This window comes from Glycine max, chromosome 3 (genome assembly GCF_000004515.6).
Source record: "Glycine max cultivar Williams 82 chromosome 3, Glycine_max_v4.0, whole genome shotgun sequence".
In the NCBI taxonomy this organism is placed as follows: domain Eukaryota; kingdom Viridiplantae; phylum Streptophyta; class Magnoliopsida; order Fabales; family Fabaceae; genus Glycine; species Glycine max.
Window position 1 is genome coordinate 45,903,681 of NC_016090.4, and position 20,158 is coordinate 45,923,838.

The window sequence follows — 20,158 nt, forward strand, 5'->3', positions numbered from 1 at the left end:
AACAATCAGACCTTATAAAACTTGCCATTTTGCACTAAACGCTTGCATGCTGTCCAGACTCCAGAATAGATAACTGAATGGGTGCCTATTCATACCTACCTGGTGTCTTTAATCTTCATCAATGGGTAACTAATTTCACAATTCACCCTGCTTGGGGATTGCCTCCAAAGATGTTTCTGAGTCATCTTTGTCATCAAAGCGTGCCTTGTATATATGGTTTCTCTTACAAACTGAAGATTGAAATAGTGCCTCAGAGATTTAATTTGGCAATATTCCACCTCCTCCAACACTCTAGATGATCACTTTTCCCCTCCTCATCCTTCATTAATTGCCATAGCCATTATCCTTGCCATTGCCACCGCTGGTACTAGAAAAAAATTTCTTGTTATTCTAAATTATGAGTTAATTAATGCTGTGTCTTCATGTGTAACGAATTATCTGGTTTGTTAATTATGTTGTACTCTTGCACTGACAAAAACAATTTCTCCAATATTGATCCTAGTATTTTACCGTTTGATTATCATTCAATCCATGTCCATACGGACTCAGAACACACCCCACTATATATATATATATATATATATTGATATTACTAACTAATTACAAAATAATAAATTCACAGGGACGAAAAATAATTAAGTATGCAAAATTAAATTTATGCTATATTAATATTTTCATAATTATTAATTTTATTTAACCATATTTTTAATGAGTTTTATTATATAAACCTTCATTTTTTCGTTATTTTTTTACAGTGAAGAGAAAAATAATAAGGAAATATTAATAATAGTAATAGTAATATGATAAAAGAAAAATAAACGAGTTACGAGAAAGTGTTGTACAATATATTATAACTTTTTTCATCAATTGAGTGTCATAAAATAAATCTAAAACCTAAAAATAAGATAAGTGATAAAAAATATATTTTTTTTAGAAAAAAGATAAATGAAAACCACAAATACTATTAGACATATAAATATTATTGATGTCATAATAAAAAATAGAAATGAAAAGAAATAAAAAAGTATTAGTGAGATATTTAAAATGAAAAAGACTTCATGTATCATTATCCTATTTTTTATTAGTAAAAAAATGTACTTTAGCATCTCAAGAGAGGATACAAAATAGTTTATCATGAGAGAGAGGATTCAATTAAAGGATTTAATATTATAACAGAAACAATGACCCACGTTAAGATAGAACAAAAAAAAGTAGGAAAAAGACTTGGGATTTTTTTTACAAGATATTCAGTTGAAGAGTGGAGCATACAGTCTAGCTAATCCCTAAAAATAAGCATTGGTGGAGAGAAAAAAAAAAGAGAAAGGAATAAAGTGGTTTGAGGAAGGATATATGTAACTTAACTAAGAAGCATCCGTATCCACATCCTCGGACAGAGTAACAAGGGGCAAATTTACATAAATGGGTTAATTTAAAATAAAATAAAGTTATAGGAATGAAGAATTTTTTAAAATATTACATGATATAAATAAATCATATTTTTAAAAAAAATTAGAAAATTAAATTAAAAGAATACTGAAGTCATATTTTAAAACACGATTTCAAGTAATTTATATTTTTTTATAGAAATTGTAATAACAAACACCACTTTAGTATTTTTATTTTGTTTTTTTTAAATAATGAAATCATAATAACAATCATAACTTTAGTTTTTTTTTAAAAATATATTGAAGTCCTTTCTTCAATCATGACTTTAGTCATTTTTTTAATTTGAAATATGAAAGTGGTGCTTATTTTTTTATGTAATAGGTATTGGTGTTGTGTATTTGAAATATGTTTCAAGCATAATTGTATATTATTTTAATTATTTTATGAACATGATAATTATTTAACGAGTACTTTTTAAATTTGTTGAAATATTAATTATTTTTTTAAAATAGTAATAATATAAAAAATAGAAAATAAATCATAGAAATGTAATAAAAATTAAGATGAAATATATCAGGAATACGTGAAAAATAAAATTATTTGTGGGAGAATGTTCCACATGTTAACCTTTTTATTTGTCGTTTTGGTTTCCCATTGATTATTGTTAACTTGGCTGAGCTTGTCCTCCTTTTATTCTACTAACACATCACGCCAAATCGATGGTACTTCACTTTGTATGTGTTGCTCTTGTGGTCGAAATGTAGTAATTATCACATTTATAAAAATAATATACAATTATATTTGTAACATATTTCAAATATACAACACCAATACTTATTACATAAAAAATAAATACTACTTTCATATTTTAAATAAAAAAAGACTAAAGTCGTGATTGAACAAACGACTTCAATATTAGAAAACAGAAAAAAAAACTAAAGTGGTGATTATTATTATGACTTCATTATTTAAAAAAACAAAAAAATAGTAAAATCATGATTGTTACTACGATTTCTTTTAAAAAAATATTTAAAATCATATTTTAAAACAACTTCAGTTTTTTTATATAAAAAATTAAGACTTTTTAAAATTGTGTTTTAAAATATAACTTATTCATATTCTTGTAATATTTTGAAAATCTATTCATTTTTTTAAAAAAATTAACCCATTTGTGTAAATTACGCGTAAGAAGTGTTCCAAATAGTCTACTCCTAAGTCCTCCTCCAAGTCCAACACCATCACATCCTTGTTTTTACCGTACTGCTCCCAAGGTTCCCAACCAAACCGCGAACTTCCCCCACGGCCTCCTTCCAACTCCTCGGCTTCTCTAAGCACCTTTTCAAAGGAGAAAAGTAACCAATTAACACTAACACTAATTAAAACGATCGAGGAACCAGCCAAAGCAATATGATCGAAGAATTGAAGTACTACTTTGCCATTTTTACTATTATTTGGTAATATAGGTGCTGGGAGCATACATGGTCCCCCCCTACGGATGATAAATTATTTGCAATTCTAGTACTTTCTTTCTACCATATTATTCCTCCACTGCCTCACTTAATTTCGCCATGCATGCTTCTTTCTCCTACCTTGTTTCAAAGGGTTAATTATATTTTTTATTCTTAACTTTTGATAAATTTTATTCCAACAAATTAATTTCACAAATTTTATTTTAACTTTTAAGAAACTTATAAATTTTATATTCTTAATTTACTCCTTACACAATTACACTTTCTATTCCAACTTTTTTTTTTTCAAATTTTACACCTAATTTTTTATTTTTTTGACAAATTTTACTAATTATTTATTTATTTTGGTAAATTTTATCTCTAATTCATATAATTATTAATAAATAGATGACATAGACTAAAGTTTGCAAACTAAAATGCGTCAAATTAATTTATAAGGATAAAATTCACCAAAAAAAAATAAAAAAATTGAAGGTAAAGACTACAATGAAACCTATTTGAAATGTAGTGCTTCATCCTTCCTTGTTCAATCTAATTTACCAATCCACAGATATTACGAGCCTATTGCTTCTAAAATTCTCTTAGCATTACCAACTACTGATAGCTACGCATCTTTTAGTTGGAACCACGTAAGAGCAGATTTAAGTACAGACTTATTTCACTAGAAAGCAACGCGTTGCTTACCACCATATGCAAGAATTGGGAGTTGCAATAATACTGGATACGAAAAAGTTGACTCCTAATACAACACAAATCTTATTATAATACTAGTAATTTGCATTGAATATTAACATCCTATATAACATGTCACGAAACATCATTGTATCAACTCATTTCTCTACTATCTGGCCACAATCTTCGATCACTACCGGTTCAGATGTCCTGCCACTTCCTGAACCCACTTTCTCCATCTCCTCCACAACGCTGTATCCATCAACAACTTTTCCAAACACAACATGTTTCCCATCAAGCCATGGTGTCTTTGCAGTACATATGAAGAACTGAGAACCATTAGTATGGGGTCCAGCATTTGCCATGGAGAGAATACCAGGACCAGTATGCCTCAAATTGAAATTCTCATCATTGAATTTGGAACCGTAGATTGACTCACCCCCTGTTCCATTCCCTTTTGTAAAATCTCCTCCCTGACACATAAACTCTGGAATAATACGATGAAATGCAGAACCTTTGTAATGTAAAGGTTTCCCAGATTTTCCAATCCCCATTTCCCCAGTGCAGAGGGCCCTGAAGTTTTCAGCTGTTTTTGGGGTTGCATCAACAAACAACTCCATTACTACTCGCCCAGCTTTCATCTTTCCAATTAGAATATCAAAGAAAACTTTTGGATTTTTTGACATATTGGATCACCACTTACTTTGCCCACAACGAAACTTGTTAGTTCCTATATAGATAGGGTTGTAAATTGTTACAATCCATTGACATTAAAACAAATGACAGAGTTCATTGCATTATTGGCTATGACTGAAATAAAAGCAAATATAACTGACAGCTTAGCCATAAAAATACATAATTATTCTGTGAAACCAAAAAAAGGCTTCAAATTTAAAACTCCTTAAATGGGACTCGAAAAAGATTATTTAGATTGTGATATTAGAAAGTAATTATAACTTTTGCCACAATGCAGAAGTGTTATTCCCATATGAATTGGAACACACAAAAAATTCATGGTGGCAACATTAGATGTAGCTTAGGTTTATGTTTTGTGCTGATGACATAACGAATCAGTACAAGACCGTCCATAAGCACAGCAGGTATACTAAACAAAATCCTCAAATGAAAAAACAAGTTTCACTTGCAAAAATTGTTCCCTTTACAAAATAAATATAAAAAAAAGGGTAACGCCCGAAACAATGCAAATAGATCATTATTGAGAATGTTCATCATTCTGCAAAAAAAACCCTCAAGACATGCACATCAAGAGGATCTGAATTGAAAAGAGGATGGTATGCGATTTCGCACATGTTTTGAACTCACAGGCTGTAATAGAGCGCCTGCAAGTCTTCGATATGTTCAGAGTGAAACAGCACAAATAGTAATAAAATGGATGAGAGAGAAATTGGAAGAGTGCGAGTACCCTTGGTGAGAGGCTGAGGTTGAAGTTGGCTATGAACACTGAACCACGAAAGGGGCGCATAAATACGTGTGAGGGTTTAGGGTTTTGCATAATAATAATTGCGGGTTGGGCTTCGTACACCCTTCCTAACTGGACTTACAAGATAATTGCTTCCTGCACCTTGTAGGAAACACTGAATGGACTAATATGCCCTTTCCCTCAGTAGCACCCCACTTCCCCCTCCAACCCTAGGGTTGTTGCAGTGGCGGTGCTCTCATCTCCATTGCCGCCCACCCCATTTTCCAGGACAGGCACCAGAGCTCTTGGATACCCGTGAGCGGACCTTTGATTTGCGGGGCAAGAGGTTGGCGACGAGGACGTTGTAGAGCCAGGTGGAGGCATAGATTTCGGTCACTATGAAGGAGTGGGGTTCTCGTAGTGGTCCGGGTCTATTTGGGTTGTTAAGCCGTTGAAGTCTTTCAGGAGGTGCAAGAAGTAAAAGCCCACTTACAACTGACAGTACAAAATGTGCTAAAAAAATCTTGAGCATTTTTTTTCATCTTCTTATATTTATATTTGAGTTTAGACTTTAGAGTTTAGATGGAGAATTAGGAAAATTTATTAAATTTGAATTTTACTGTACCATGCCAAATTAAAATTTGATTAAGAATTTTTTTAATACCTCTAAAAAAAATATTTTCTTTAATAATTTATTCTTCAATTTCGTAAGTTTCTTCTAATTTGTATGCATTTAACAGGGGGTATAAAACGCGCTAAAAAAAATCTCTTATAATTTGTATGCATTTAAGACGAGACCAACTGCAAACAAATAGCAAGAACTATACATATGATAGCCTTAATATCAATTTCTACAAGTTTATAGCAACTAATATTATCACAACAATATATTCACCATTATGCAACATACGTTGAAAAATCAAAGTTTTGGCACATTCATCCATCTTTTCATAAATAAATAAATGCAAGAAAGTATACGCAATTTCAGAATTTTGCATTTCATACTTTTCTATTTGATGGTGGGAAGCCGTTCTATACACCTTGTAGAAATCCATAATTCATTGTACGGTAAAAAGATCACACAGAAAAAATGGTTAGCAAAATGAACCTAGAACCTAGTATCTAGTATATTTAGTTTGTTAAGAATTTCAGGTTCTCTTTCAAAATGTCAAAGTAATGAATTTTGAGGAACCTAAAAAATTTGAGATATTTAAAATTGTTGTCACAATTTTTCACCTGCACGTTGCAAGACTGTTCCAAGTTCATCTGCTATCTCACGAAGGAGGATAGGTTTTCGAATCAATCCATTCATTCCCACCTGTAGACATCTCTCCTTGATGTGTTCTTCTGCACTTGCAGTAAAAGCTATGATCAAGGGCCAATTATGGCTTTGGAATTTCCGAATCCTTCTTGCAACTTCAAAACCATCCATTTCAGGCATGTGAAGATCCAACAGAATAATTTTGAATGAGTTACCAGAGCCACTTATAGCACCAAGACATTCGAATCCTGATGAAACAGCAGTTACTTGACACCCCAGTTTCTCAAGCAGCTTCTTGGTCACAGTCCTGTTTACATCATCATCATCAGCCAACACAACCTTAAGCCCTCTAAACTGAGAGTTTGAAAAATCTGTAGGAGCAAGAGTGAATCTTCCATGGGATGATCCTATCTGAAACTTGAGAAGAAGCGTCATTCCTTGTGCCAAACCCAGAGAGTTAGTTGATATCCAAATATTACCTTGCATCATCTGCATATTATTCCATATTGTATCAATATTCAGAATTACAAAAAACAATCGCACCACAATAAACTAAACTTATTTCAGTTGGTTTATCACTAGAGATCAGTATTTTGGATTAACAGATCAACCGTAATTTTTCTCGATGAATAATTGGAGGAACCCTTTCACTAAAGTGAGCACTAACTAAAAGCTGAGAAAAATTACAGTCCTATTGGCAAAGTCAGCATTATGATTTTAACTAAATGGCAATGACTGTCACTTTAAACTTCAAGATTTTCTATCAAACAAAATCCTAATGTTTTAATGAAAAACAGTAATGAATATAGTCAAATTTGGAACAGAATGTCTCCTTTGAGCATTTTAGGAGGCCACTGTTATTCAGCATCATGAGTCCATATTGCATAACAAACAGCAAACTAAACAGGGGCTTTCTATGTGAAGGCTATTTCTTATTCATAAAACTGACCTGAGTACCTCACACTTACACTAGCACAATCTAATTTTAATTTACAGTTTCATCAAGCATTCTCAACACCATTAACAAATCCCCAATGCATCATTCACTGACTTAACTAATTGAGGGTTCAATCCAATAATCATCTTCTGAGCATAAAATGTAATGCTCAAAAGGGGGAAATGGTGTTTTTTAATAAACAGTTAAAACTTAAACATTGGAATAATCTATATAACTAACAGAAAATGATGCATAATTTTTCAAGAGATTGATGCACCTACCTGCACCAGCGTTTTGCACATGCTGAAGCTCAGGCCTTCCTTAGGTTCATTGTTGTAGTGCCTTCTACCAGTATAATTTCTTGTTGAAACTGATTCATCTGACTGGGAACTTATACCATTTATCTGAAAATTAAATTTAATATGTACATACTCATTTTGCATGCTCGATCTCCATAATCCAAAACTTCTGTCATCTCTATCTCCACTATCACTTTTAAGATAAACTTGAAAAATGAGATTCCCTTTATCATATATGTTCAATAAATAGCCAATCATATGTAAAATTACTTGGAAAGTCCTTGCCTCATCACCAATGACCAGATCAGGCAAAGACTTGTCAACATCAACTTCAAGACCAAAGCCTTTATATATACACAAACACTTGGCAGTGCAAGAAGCTTCCCTCATCATTGAATGTAGATGGAAAGGTTTCATCTCTAACTGGAAGCTTCCATTGTCATTTGCCGCAATCTCCATCACATCATTAATCAATCGTGATAGTGCATTGCTAACTTTCAAAATTGAATCAATAACAATCTTCTGTTCAGGTCTTATATTATCCTCTTGAAACATTGAAAGCAAGCCCAGGATTGAATGCATAGGTCTCCGCATTCCATGACTCATAACTTTCTCAAACGAGCTCCTTGCCTTCCTGGCCATCATTGCATTCTTTTGAGCCTGTTGCAACGCCCGGTTTTGCTCTGCAAGTTTCTGGCTCATAAGCTGAGACTCTTCAAGAACAGACGCATGAGACAATGCCACAGCCACCTGGTCAGCAACAACTTTCACTATCTCCATTTCATGAGAGGTCCAAGCCCTGGAGTCTGAATTTGGAAGAACCAAAACCAGTACACCATAAGATGTTTCAACAAACTCTGGTGTGCCTCCTTTGAAATTCGAAACATGAAGTATTGGCATGCGAATGGCAGCCACAGCACCAGAATCTCCAGATCCACCACCACCACTACTTGCAGCTCCTAGTGCAGAATCAGGCCTCAAAATCCACACCCCTTGGCTCTTCTTTATGTCCAACACATCAGGATCACTTATAGGAATAGAATTGTGAAAAATCCTTGTTGAGTTTGGTTTCAACTCATGAGTCAAATGCATTTCTCTCCTATCCTCATCAGGCATCCATACTGCACAATTGTGCAAATCCAATGCCTTGGAAAGCTCAACAAGTGTGATATACAAGATGGTATGCTTATCCAGAGATTTCCTAATCTCACAAGTGAGCATCCTAACATGCCAACTAGCTTCCTTCTGTTTCTTCATCATCCCAACCTCCTGGCCCAATTCCAACACATTCTGCCTCAAAAATAGCTCCCTCACTTTGATTTTCAGCAGAAGAGGAATGAGTGTGGGAAAGGAAATTGCAGTGGCACAAGAAACAAGAGCAGTGAGGAACTTAGCAACAGTGAGGGAAAGAAACAACTGGAAGGAGTGTGGGCCATAGTAAGTATAGGCATTGAGCAAATGGGTCAATCCACAGAGAACTATGAAGGCAATGAATTGTAGGAAGACCAATTTAAAGGGGACATTAGAGCAGCTCACAAAGTAAAGAAGCTCAAGGGGTATGGAAAAATATGCAATGGCAATGAAAAAGTCACTCACTTTCTGACAAACCAGCACGTTGTGGATGCTCCAAAGCCCTTCCTCGTCACAATTGCACTGTGAATATTCCACATCGTTGCCACAAACAGAAAGCACCATAACCAACAACAAGAACAACAAAAGAAGCAACCCTCTTTCCATGGCAACAACTAAGTACTACTGTTTTCCTTTTCTAAGTTAATAGCTCAAATAAATTGACATCACAATTGCCATACACGTTGCAATATACTAGATCTAAACTAAGTTTAATTTCACATAAAGTTCTTCGAGTTATAAATAGGCTTTCCCAATTTAGATAAATTCAAACGATTAAATAAATAAATAAATAATGCCACCACTAACTATAGACTCATAATAACTGATTGGATAAAACAGGAAAAGCTCACACCACTAACAATTTGGGGGTAGAAACAGAGAAGATAAGAAGAAATCACGGCTTCCCAACGACAAAGAAGAAAATTTCAATCTTAAGTTTGAAGGGAGCACTTGACTGATAGGTCTTGAAAGCAGAGAGAGAGAGAGAGGGAGTGGGACCCACACAGCTTTACATGAACTGAACCGGGACTCCCTTGCTCTGCTAACACACCTTTACATGTAATAATAAAATGTCTTTAGTCTTTTCCATTTGCATCAACCACTGTATTAATTAAAACATAAGATTTCATAATATCACTTATAATAATAGTTAAGCTTAAGCAAGTATACTTGTTCTTCAACCCAGAACCGTCACTTTACTATTTAAAAATTTAAGTATGATACGATGCATGAATAGGAGCGAATTCAGTATTGTGCCTTGCTTAAAATTTTAAGGCTAATACAAAACTCCATTTTAATTTGATACTCGAATACCAAACTTACTTACCAATATATTGTCACGTGTTCATTGTATATAATTTGTTTTTAACTGGCATAGAAACTTTCTTTTTGCATAAATCTTCATCTAATAAAAAAAACTTTCGTACCCCATTGCTTAGAGGCTCTTCGCTATGTGAAGGTATGGGGGAGGGATATTGTACGCAGCCTTACCCTTGCGTATGCAAAGAGGCTGTTTCCGGATTCGAATCCATGACCAACAAGTCAACAAGGCACAACTTTACCGTTGCACCAGGGCTGCCCTCTAATAGTAATAATAAAATTTGAGTCTTCCAATAATTTATGCATAATGAATGATTGAGATTTGTTAAAAGGACCTCTCCTGTTAATAGTAATAAAAAGGAGAGGATCATAATCGGCTAATAATCCTTAAACAAATATCTTCCTCAACCCAAAATATCTATTTTATTATTTTGTATTTGTCGAAGAATAACGAAGAAAAGATTGTCTTTTGCTATTTTTGTATACTGTGATGTGAGTCTGTGACGCACAGAAATGGCAGTGCGCTACCGTGCTGTACTGCTACTGATATGACCGTTGACAGGATTCGGATTCTCCCTCGACCAAATATCTTTTAACTCTGTTTTAGTTTAGAAGGGATAGATGAAAAGTATAAGAAATAACTTTTAGGTTATTTAACAAGAGAATAAGGGTCTATTCGGTGGAATAAAAAAATATCAAAATGTAAATTTTTATTATTTATTTTTTTCTTTTTTTCTTTTTTTCTCTAACAGACGCATCTAAGTGAAAGAAAATAAAAAAGATATATGTATATAAAATAAAATATAAATATCTTACATGAAAAAAGAGATAAAGTATTAATAAGATAATTTTATCTTTATTATATAATAATAAAAACATCTTTTATTTCCCTTTTGTCCAAATTGCTGAGAAGAGTTGAAGATAAGTTTATATAATTCAATAATTTTGATGCGATTAAACTTTCAATTTCATTCCTAAATCAGTTTCATTCTTAAAGTATTGCTTTCTCTCTTACACTTTTTTATTGCAAATTTCTCTCTTACATAGTCTTTAAAGTAAACAAATTGTATGGATAATCCCTCAAAGATTAGGAACTATAATAAATTTTCCCTCAAGTATTGAAAAAACATTAGTAAAAACATTAATATATGGAATAAATAGAACAATAAATGGATATTTAATAATTTAAGAATTACTCATAATTTCATCTCTTTAAAAGACTATTGGTAATACTTCAAAGATCAAATTGGTGGTTTAATTGTTTTGTTCCATACCAAACAATGGAAAATTGAAAGGATTAAATATTATGGTATTTTCCTTTCACTCACAGCGATTTCATATTTCTATAAAACAAAATTGACCATTAATGGATGATGTCATAGAGATTTCATATATTAATCACTTTGTTAATATTTTATTATTTTATCTTTTTATCATGTGATATTTACATTTATTTATTTATTTATTTTCCTTTTCTTTTTTCCTTTCTAGATGCCAAATAGCATTTGGTATCTATTGATTATTTTCCTATCTTAATGGAAAAAATATTGCTTCAAAATTATTTACTATTAATCGAGATAAATATACATTATAAAATCGAGATAAAAATATGTTACCAATACTTTATATGAGAACATTATTTTTAATTTGTTGAGAAATAATTTAAGAACACTTTGATAACATTAATGAAAAAAAAAAAGAAACACACTTGAGGTTGAGAGTTGATATAGTTTTAACTGGGGGAGTATTAAATATCGAATTCAAAAGGCAAATCATTGTGGCATCCATATTCATTATTCAGCATAGTCGTCCATGTACAAATGCCATCATTACAAGTGACATTACCACCACCAACTCTTATACCAATTTTTTTAAAGAAAAAGAACTTATAATAGTAGATGTATAAAAAAAAGTGAATAATTGTTATTATATAATTAAATCTTAAGTGAATAGCATATGTTATATAAGTTCTATGTACCATTTTTAATTACCTCATACTATTAATTAAAATAAAAAATTGTGTAAATAAATATGTAGTTAAAATTTAAAAATCCGTAAATCTGATATACATTTGTAACGGATTCCATCTATTTTGGTATGTATAGTTAAGAGTTTGCCTAATTGCCACTTTGTCTCTCAGAATTGACAATTCTGTTCACTTTGAGTCACATTTTGTACATTGGTAATTAACAATGTAAACAGACGACATATTAACGATTTTAAAAAACGCCATTGACATGAGAAAAATACTATTGAAAAAGTTAACAAAAAGTTTACTTATTTAAAAACTTCTGAGCATACAGAATATAATTGATAGGTAACATATAACTAACGCCAAGTAAGACAAAATTAAGCCACCCATCTGACACTACACCGTATGTAAACTGTACTCCAAACACCTAAAGAGCTTCATATAAATAACTTTTTAAGTTTTTTTCCTCGTGTAAAATATTTGAGGCATCAACACAAGCTTTATTTTAGTTCCATGCCATTTACTTTCATATATACCTTATCAGCTTAACGGCCTACTTCTGTGATGGCCACAAAGTGAAAAGAAAGAAAAAGACTCGTTACTTTCCGAATAAGCTTATAAATTAAGAACCATAATAATATATGCTTGATAGAATTTTGAACAATATTAAGACTGCACCTTGAAAATGGAAGGAAAATATAGTCCACAATAGATTAGCTAATCTAGGAAGCATATATCTATTATATTTATCCCGGTATAAACTAACAGGCCCGCAAAAATGAAGCAGCCCTGATTTAGTGATTTATAAATACAACATCAGTAAACGAGGCAGAACAATATTTTCAAGGAGATGCACGAGTATTAATTTTCAGAAGCCGCGATCCTTAATGAATGGTGCATACTATAAACAGCATCACGTGACAAAGACTGGTGGTATGTAGAGATATCATACATCTACCGCAAATTCATCACTGCTATCAAATCCAAAAGCCATCTTGGTTCTTCAATCGGGAATTTGTTCATAGCCTCCATTCTCAGGAGACTGGTGCGCCCCATGACCTATCCTTCCTGCAGATAGGAAACCTTATTGCACCATAATGAAAGTACTATAAGGGACGGGTTAATACATACCTGTCAACTCAAAACCAGTATTTCTTGAATCCGGATGACCCCAGTCTGTGGACCGGGGAGGCGTCCCATGCAAACCAAGCTGTTGAATCATGAAATGACTTCCCCCCATAGCTTGATGCTCATCATTTCCCCGGATTGGATTACCACTGGGAGAGTCAACTGATTGGCGGAAACCTAAACTTGATACCGGTTCACCAACTGGAGATGGCAACTTGCTGGCAGAGATGTCACCTTTAACACCAGCACCAGTATCCTTCTTGTTGTCAATAAAGAATGTTCCAACGATGACCTGTGTAGATTAACCTTTCATCAAAAGTGACTTCATGTTGTAATTCTTCATATCAGACAGTGTGAAAACAGATAAAATAGTGAAATTTGACACTATGTGGATATAAGTAAGTCTATATGTATGCCTGATTTTATTCCACTCATTTTCCCAATCATTTTTACTCTCTTACCAAGAACGACCTCGATGCCCACCTCATCTCCCCTTTTTATTCGCAGGAAAAAATTATGTATTAAATGTAAAATCACACTTTTCTTCTACAAGGTAAAGGCAATATAACAAACAGAAACTACAGAAGAATCAGGAGCATAAGTAGAAAACTGTTCTCCATCTACAACTTTCTCCCCAACCCCTTTTACCTTGGAGCATCTGTTTGCCACCTCACAACCTGGACAATGTACAAACAGATCAACAACCACCATCAAACCCTCTTCCTACATATGAGGTTGGTTATATTAATCAAATGATGACATTATGTCCTAATCATAAATCATGGTCAATGACACATCATTTAAATCAAAGTCCTTAATGGTTTGGCCTACAACTTTTCAAGGCATAAAAGGCAAATTGATCAAGACCAAGAAAAATAGATGTAGGGCACAGCTCAAATCTCCCACCCACAAATTCAGCCATAGTTCTTTCTGAAATTACCTGAACTGGACCAGCTGCTTTAAGCGGCCCACCAACTCCACCACCTATGATTTGTCCATCAGTATTAGATAAGCATACACTGAGACCACCAGTTCGAGTTCCAAGTTCATTACGGACATAAGAACCAGTAAGTGAAATAATCTCAAACCGACCCTGATGTCAAAGCAAGAAATAGTTAAACTGTTATGACTGCAATATGAGCACATGACTATCAAATATGATAAAGAAAATTCATTTGACTAAAAAATCAAACAATAAAAATTAACAATTATTATTTTCAGCAATTAGTCATATGTTCATTGAGCCACAGATTATGATTCCTACTTGATAGTTAATTCAGTGGCAACACAGGAAAATGATATTACTAGTTTACTGCCGCTTGGCACTAACTTCAAGTGAGTAGTCGTAATCTAATAGACAGTTTTCATAAAGGTTCCTCTTAGTGTCTGTGCTCTTGAAGGTAACTGAAGAATGAAGATCAATTTTCTTGTAAGAGGGTGCAGGAGCTAACTACGGAAAATGAAACCATTTTGTTAAGCTTCCAACTTTGACCATCAGAAAAGTTGTCCATAGAAGTTGGGTTTATACAAACAAGCCATAAGCACACACATGTATATGAGAGAAAAAAATGAAAAATATGGAGAGAGAAAATTAGTTATTGTTCTTAAATAATATTTTTAAAATTGAAGTTTCCAATCCAAAGTTTTTTATTAGTATAAGTGAGAAACAAGAGGATTCAGAGAGGATTTGATAATTTTAATCAATTATTTGATGGCAAGAGAAAAATCTTAAATTACAGGGTGAATTGCATTTTCCTCCAACAAGTAATGCTTAAACTACACTTCCTTTCCCTCCAATTTTAAAAACTACATTCTCCATCCACTCCAGTCCAATTACAGTAAATGATACTCTTAAGGATGGTAAACAATTATGAATAGGCCTCCTACTAGGAAAGGAGATGGGTAAGATTTGAAAAAGGCATTATAGTATCCATTCCTACACCAACATTTGAAACAAATACCCATCTCCAAACACACCCACATTGGTAGCAACTTTAGTGTCCATCTCTGTACCCTATGGTAGCTACATACATATATATACCCTCATGGCCTCACCCATTACCCGCATTCTAATTAAACAGAATATTTTCTTTTAATGAGTTTTCTTTGAGCAACTAGTAAAACAAAAATTCTTTTTTAAATACTGAAATTAATTATGAAAAATCAACAAAACAAAGAACATTAATTAAAAATTCTACCGCAAGTTGGATGGAAGAACAACCAACTGCTCCCATAACTAGTTGAATATGAAGCCAAGAAGACTTTAGACAACAGAGTCACGACAACAACAACACTTAGGGTTTTGAGATGAGAAGTATATGATCTGTGTAGACTTCGATCCATGATAATTTGTATTGTTGAATAAGTAATTAGGTATAATATTTCTAATTTTAGATTTGATGTATTAAATAATATATGTGGGTATGGGTGGGGTGAGTATTAAAGTACCATATTGGCATATCCTATTCCTATAATTTTAGGACTTTTAAGAACGAAATAATATTTACTATAGTCCTACTAATGGCTTTGGAACTTCACCCAAAATCTTTATTTTTATTGTGTGATAGTAGTTTAAAAATAGTTGCCATTACCAACAGTGTTGAGTGCCACAGAGAGAGACTATCTTTAAGAGGCCCATTCACATTAAATAACTAAAATTTAACAAGCATTAATATCTCTAGGGCAGAGAGTGTAAATGTGCAATTTACCCAAATAAACAATAAAATCCAAAATAACATAACCAGATTTTGAGCCTTGGTTATCTTAATACTCACAAACTAGATTTTGACCAAAGTTGCAAGTTTCAACCCGTTCCTTTTCCTTTTAAAGAAAGATTGTTTGAAGAATAGCTATTAGAATATAACAAAAAGACATGATAAAAAATGGTTACTAATATTTTACCTCATATGCAATGCTGCCTCCTGAGGTTGCTGGCTGGCGAAGAGAGGCATTAGAGATGGAACCAGATGCAGACAGAATACACATCTCACGCCTACTTTGTTGCATAAATAACATAATTTTCTGGCCAACATCCTATTGAGTGCACAGTTAAACAGTTATAAAAAGTAGTAAATATACAGAAGAAAGCTGAAAATAAAACTGGACTAATGACAACGCATAATATATTCAAAATCATGGACGGAGGAAAGTTATATAAAGAGTGGTGAACTACAAGGAGAAATGGAATAACATAAGGAAAAAAAAAAAAACAGAGAAGCATAGTTCACTGAAATATTTTTTTATGTTTGGAAATGCAGAAAAAAAATCAAGAGAAATTATTCTGACTCTTAACAGTTCACAACTTCACATCACATCCACAGGTTAGCAATAGCTATTAGGCACACCCATTGTGCCTCACCTGGATCCATTATAGGAACCCTTAAGAAGGTGCAACTTGGTGAACTTCAGCCAAGAGATCCCCGGTGTGACTATGCTGACCCCTAAAAGGCACTATCCCTGAATTGCAGTAGATCACTCCCTCCCATTACACCATCTCAATTACAAGAGACATTGCCACATAATTTATCATATCTCTCTCCGTAAACTCACTTAGTAACTTAGAACATGATCTACCAAGAAATTATCATTTGAAAAAACTGGAATCACCACAACACAAAGACGGATAACCATAAAGGATGAACAAATCCCCACATGACTATATAGGTCGGGGTGGAACAAACCATATAGTAATTACTAATTAGTAGAATTGTAAATGAGCCGAGCTATCCATGAACTATTTATTTAAACTTGACTTGTCAAATGTTCGATCAAGTATAATTGTTTAACTAAATAAACAAACTCAAGCTTGATATTGAGCTAAGTAATTTAAAATTTTAAATGAACCAAGTCCAAGCTTTACACACACACACACACATATAGATAGATCGATCTTGTTATAGCATACTACATGTTGAGCAGAAACTTCTATTTGTATAGTATTATCTAGTATTCAAATATTTTATTAAATACTAAATTGTTAAAGTTTAAAACTAATTTAAGGAAAATTTCCACAAAAGCAAAAATAATTCAGTTAAAAATGAGCTAAACAGACCAAACTCAAGCTTTATTTTTCATAAATAAGTAAAAAAATAAAGCTTTCAGTTAAGCTCGTTTAAATAAATTAACCATGCTGAGTAATCCCTTTTTTTTTACAAGCCAACTCTAAATTTTCAGTTACACTCTTACTAATTAGTAAGAGTCAGAAGTTGAATTTTCCAATTCTAACAAAAGCCAGTAAAGTTATATTTATAGGGCAGTAGATACTTACAATTACATGCACAACTTAGTTGCCATATGTTAGCAGAATAGAATATAGATTGTCGGACTGTTTAGATATATGTATGTATATATATATATATATATATATATAATCATGAATTTGGTCCTTCAAGTATTACCCTCTCTCTTAAATAGTCATTAAAGTAATGAAATTATATATTGAATATCCATCAACCTAGTCCCTACGTTCATATAATCGACTAATGTCCAGGGACTAATTTGAAGGATATTTCAATATTTGAAAGACCAATTAATATGATTTCTAATAGTTGAGAGATTGTTTATATAATTAGTTTATTTTAGGAACTACTTGGAATAGAAAGTAACACTTAAGGGATGAAATTAATTGATGGGCTTATTCAATAATATAATAACATAAACATTTGGGACTTGGTTACAGGCCAGTCACTGTAGTTGCACGGTGCAGCAAGCAGATGCAGAATTCTAAAATCAACAAACAATAATAATATTGGATGTCTGTGAAGTGTGAACAACGAACGCATACCTCACCAGCAGCAACAGAAATGACATGCGGAGTGAACCCTTGCCCTGCATTGCCTGCATCAAATTATAACTAAGCTATGAAACGCTATACTCACTCGCAATCCCAATCTTAAAACTTTTCAAAATTAGAAACAAAAAATCAGAAGGGAGAATTAGATAACAAAAATTGAGAAAGGGAAAGCGAAACCGAACCTAGAGCGAAGGAATGGGATTTCTTGGAGGAAGGGAACGTCGGGGAGTGGGGCTTCTTGTCCACAGAGAACGAATGAGACAACGTCGTAGCGGCTTTCTTCGCGGCCAGAGCTTGCTCCGGCGTTCCGTACTTCCTCGGCCGCCCGCGCTTCCGCTTCGCCGGTTCAAGCTGCGACGAAACAGCGGACGCCACAGAGTGGGGGTAAAGTATGTGGGACCCATCCGCGTTCGGCAAGAGCCCGTTGGTCGGAGACGCCGTGGTCTGCGGTGGTGGCGGCGGCTGGTGGTGTTGGTGCTGTTGGTGGTGGTGGTGGAAGAAAGAGGTGAGTTGGTTGTCATTAGGTTCCATTTTTGAAACACAAAGATGTGTGTGCTGCCACTGCAATTTTTTTAAAAGATATTTTTAATTTATTTTTATAATGAAAACAAAAACACTTTATCTTGGAAGAAGGGCAGGGTCCCGAGTCTGAACTGAAGCCTCTGATTTGGAGTCTCACTCTCTTATTTTGACCCTTCATCATATCTATCTCCATTTTTTATATATATTCTATTATTTGTGGGAAAGGGTGGGACGTGGATATTTGTATGGGTGACAGGCAAGTAAAGGGTAGGAGTAGTCACAGACAGCGACACTGACAACCAAATATTACAAACCGATAAGGGTTGGGCTTCTTCCTAAATCCTAGTCCTCACTTCATTTCTTACTCTTACTGGCTTCGTTGGGTTGGATTGGGCTTATATTCTCCCAAACCTAATATACACGACAAAGGGCAAAAATTTCTCTCTCCTCTCCACACAAATAGAAGATTTTTCCTTTCATTTGACTAAAACAACTTTCTCTTTCCTTTTTTTTTTTGTATTTTCAGTTTAATTATAATTTGATTACAATTTTAAATTAACTCTTAATCCTTACATGTAATTTTTATTTTATTTTAAACAAATAGATTTTTAAGAAGTGATAGTTAGAAATAAATTCACAACGAATTTTATGGAGACACAACTGTTCTTACAAATATTTTAAATTTTCTTAATATAATACATATGAATAGTTATAATTTTTTTTCTTAAATTAAAATGATGTAAATAATCATAATGTAAGAATTATTGTCACAAATTAATTTATAAAAGTATTTATTTTCTTTGCATCTTAAAACTTTTGAATTTGTTTCTAGAGATGATAATGTGATGTATGTTTGGCATGAATAACATAATCAACACGAGTATGTTTGGCTTAAAAATAGAAGTAAAATGAGAGAAATAGGAAGGAAAAAAAATAATAGAAAGTGAGATAATTTGTAAGATTTTGGAAGAAAAGAAAGTAAAAGGAAAAAAAAGTAAGTTTTTTTTAAGTAAAAGGAAAAAAAAAAATATGTATACAAAATGACATAAAAAAATAAGTATCCAAGTACTTTTAACTTTTATTTTTTCTTCTTGCAAAACTAATTGACAGAACGAAAATAAATCAGACACTTTTACGTGATTCTTCATTCTCTCATCTTGGTTTCTATTCTTTGAAATAGACTGTATATGTATAGCATAAACTAGCATGATTAAATTTTTATTTTGGTTCGTGTACTTAACAATTGTTTTTAATCAAGTCTCTTATATGATGTTCATTTTCAATCTGGCTCCTGCAAAAAATGCTGGATAAATCTTTTTTTCTTTTTCTTTGGGTAAGTCGGGATGAATCAAGGTTAGATATAAACCAAGAAAACTTATAGTTGCTTTTCATATCTAGTGACTAATACCAAGGTCATTTTATGACAAGCCAACGTATCACTTTATGTACAACTATTATTGTGGTAGTATGCAAAGTTTTTAAAGTTTTGCAACGGTTATCCATCTAGAAGCCAAGATTGGTTGTGGGATTTTGTTAGGTTGTGCTATTGGGTTTGTGAATGAGGAAACATCAGTGAGTGAGAACAAATAAGCTGAGCAAAGTGCTGCCACTCATTGTTATGGCAAGTTTAGCAGTAGCATTAGGTGGGTTATGTGATTTTTAAAATTTGCCGTAAAATAAATTAGATATTTCATGTTCCCCAAAAGAAGAAAACATCAAAGTGGCAAAATGTTTAATTAAATTTCCCATTTTTTCCAGAGTCAAGGAGCATATGACATTTGAGGGGTTAGAATATTATGCATTACGAGGGTCGAGGGTTATGGCCGATTAGACCATAAACTGGTGGTCG

The 20,158-nt window shown here is 33.1% G+C and overlaps 3 protein-coding genes across 8 annotated transcripts; all 3 read right to left on the reverse strand.

Annotated features, from left to right (window-relative positions):
- Positions 1 to 3,511: 3,511 nt before the first annotated feature.
- On the reverse strand, positions 3,512 to 5,023 carry CYP7 (peptidyl-prolyl cis-trans isomerase CYP7). 3 transcript variants are annotated; one of them, NM_001357081.1, is made up of 2 exons: positions 4,851 to 4,995; positions 3,512 to 4,257 (listed from the first exon to the last, which is right to left on the reverse strand). In NM_001357081.1, exon 2 carries the CDS (start codon positions 4,211 to 4,213, stop codon positions 3,686 to 3,688), a length of 528 nt encoding a protein of 175 aa, NP_001344010.1. In that variant the 5' UTR covers positions 4,214 to 4,257; positions 4,851 to 4,995; the 3' UTR covers positions 3,512 to 3,685. The 3 variants fall into 3 exon arrangements, with proteins under 3 accessions (NP_001344010.1, XP_006577322.1, XP_006577323.1); XM_006577259.4 differs by having other exon boundaries at positions 3,560 to 4,257; positions 4,951 to 5,023; XM_006577260.4 differs by having other exon boundaries at positions 3,560 to 4,257; positions 4,836 to 4,973.
- On the reverse strand, positions 4,481 to 9,664 carry LOC100805023 (protein EIN4). Of its 2 annotated transcripts, XM_014774039.2 has the most exons (3): positions 9,041 to 9,177; positions 7,427 to 8,922; positions 4,481 to 6,697 (listed from the first exon to the last, which is right to left on the reverse strand). In XM_014774039.2, exons 2-3 carry the CDS (start codon positions 8,702 to 8,704, stop codon positions 6,170 to 6,172), a joined length of 1,806 nt encoding a protein of 601 aa, XP_014629525.1. In that variant the 5' UTR covers positions 8,705 to 8,922; positions 9,041 to 9,177; the 3' UTR covers positions 4,481 to 6,169. The 2 variants fall into 2 exon arrangements, with proteins under 2 accessions (XP_014629525.1, XP_003520851.1); XM_003520803.5 differs by having other exon boundaries at positions 7,427 to 9,664.
- A 2,889-nt stretch (positions 9,665 to 12,553) lies between these two features.
- Positions 12,554 to 18,477, reverse strand: LOC100809675 (AT-hook motif nuclear-localized protein 14). Of its 3 annotated transcripts, none has more exons than XM_014774040.3 (6): positions 17,970 to 18,477; positions 17,779 to 17,831; positions 15,897 to 16,028; positions 13,936 to 14,088; positions 12,999 to 13,287; positions 12,554 to 12,950 (listed from the first exon to the last, which is right to left on the reverse strand). In XM_014774040.3, the coding sequence occupies exons 1-6, from the start codon at positions 18,316 to 18,318 to the stop codon at positions 12,871 to 12,873; spliced, it is 1,056 nt and encodes a 351-aa protein (XP_014629526.1). In that variant the 5' UTR covers positions 18,319 to 18,477; the 3' UTR covers positions 12,554 to 12,870. The 3 variants fall into 3 exon arrangements, with proteins under 3 accessions (XP_014629526.1, XP_006577325.1, XP_003521778.1); XM_006577262.4 differs by having other exon boundaries at positions 12,554 to 12,926; positions 17,970 to 18,476; XM_003521730.5 differs by having other exon boundaries at positions 12,554 to 12,935; positions 17,970 to 18,476.
- Between the last annotated feature and the right edge of the window lie 1,681 nt (positions 18,478 to 20,158).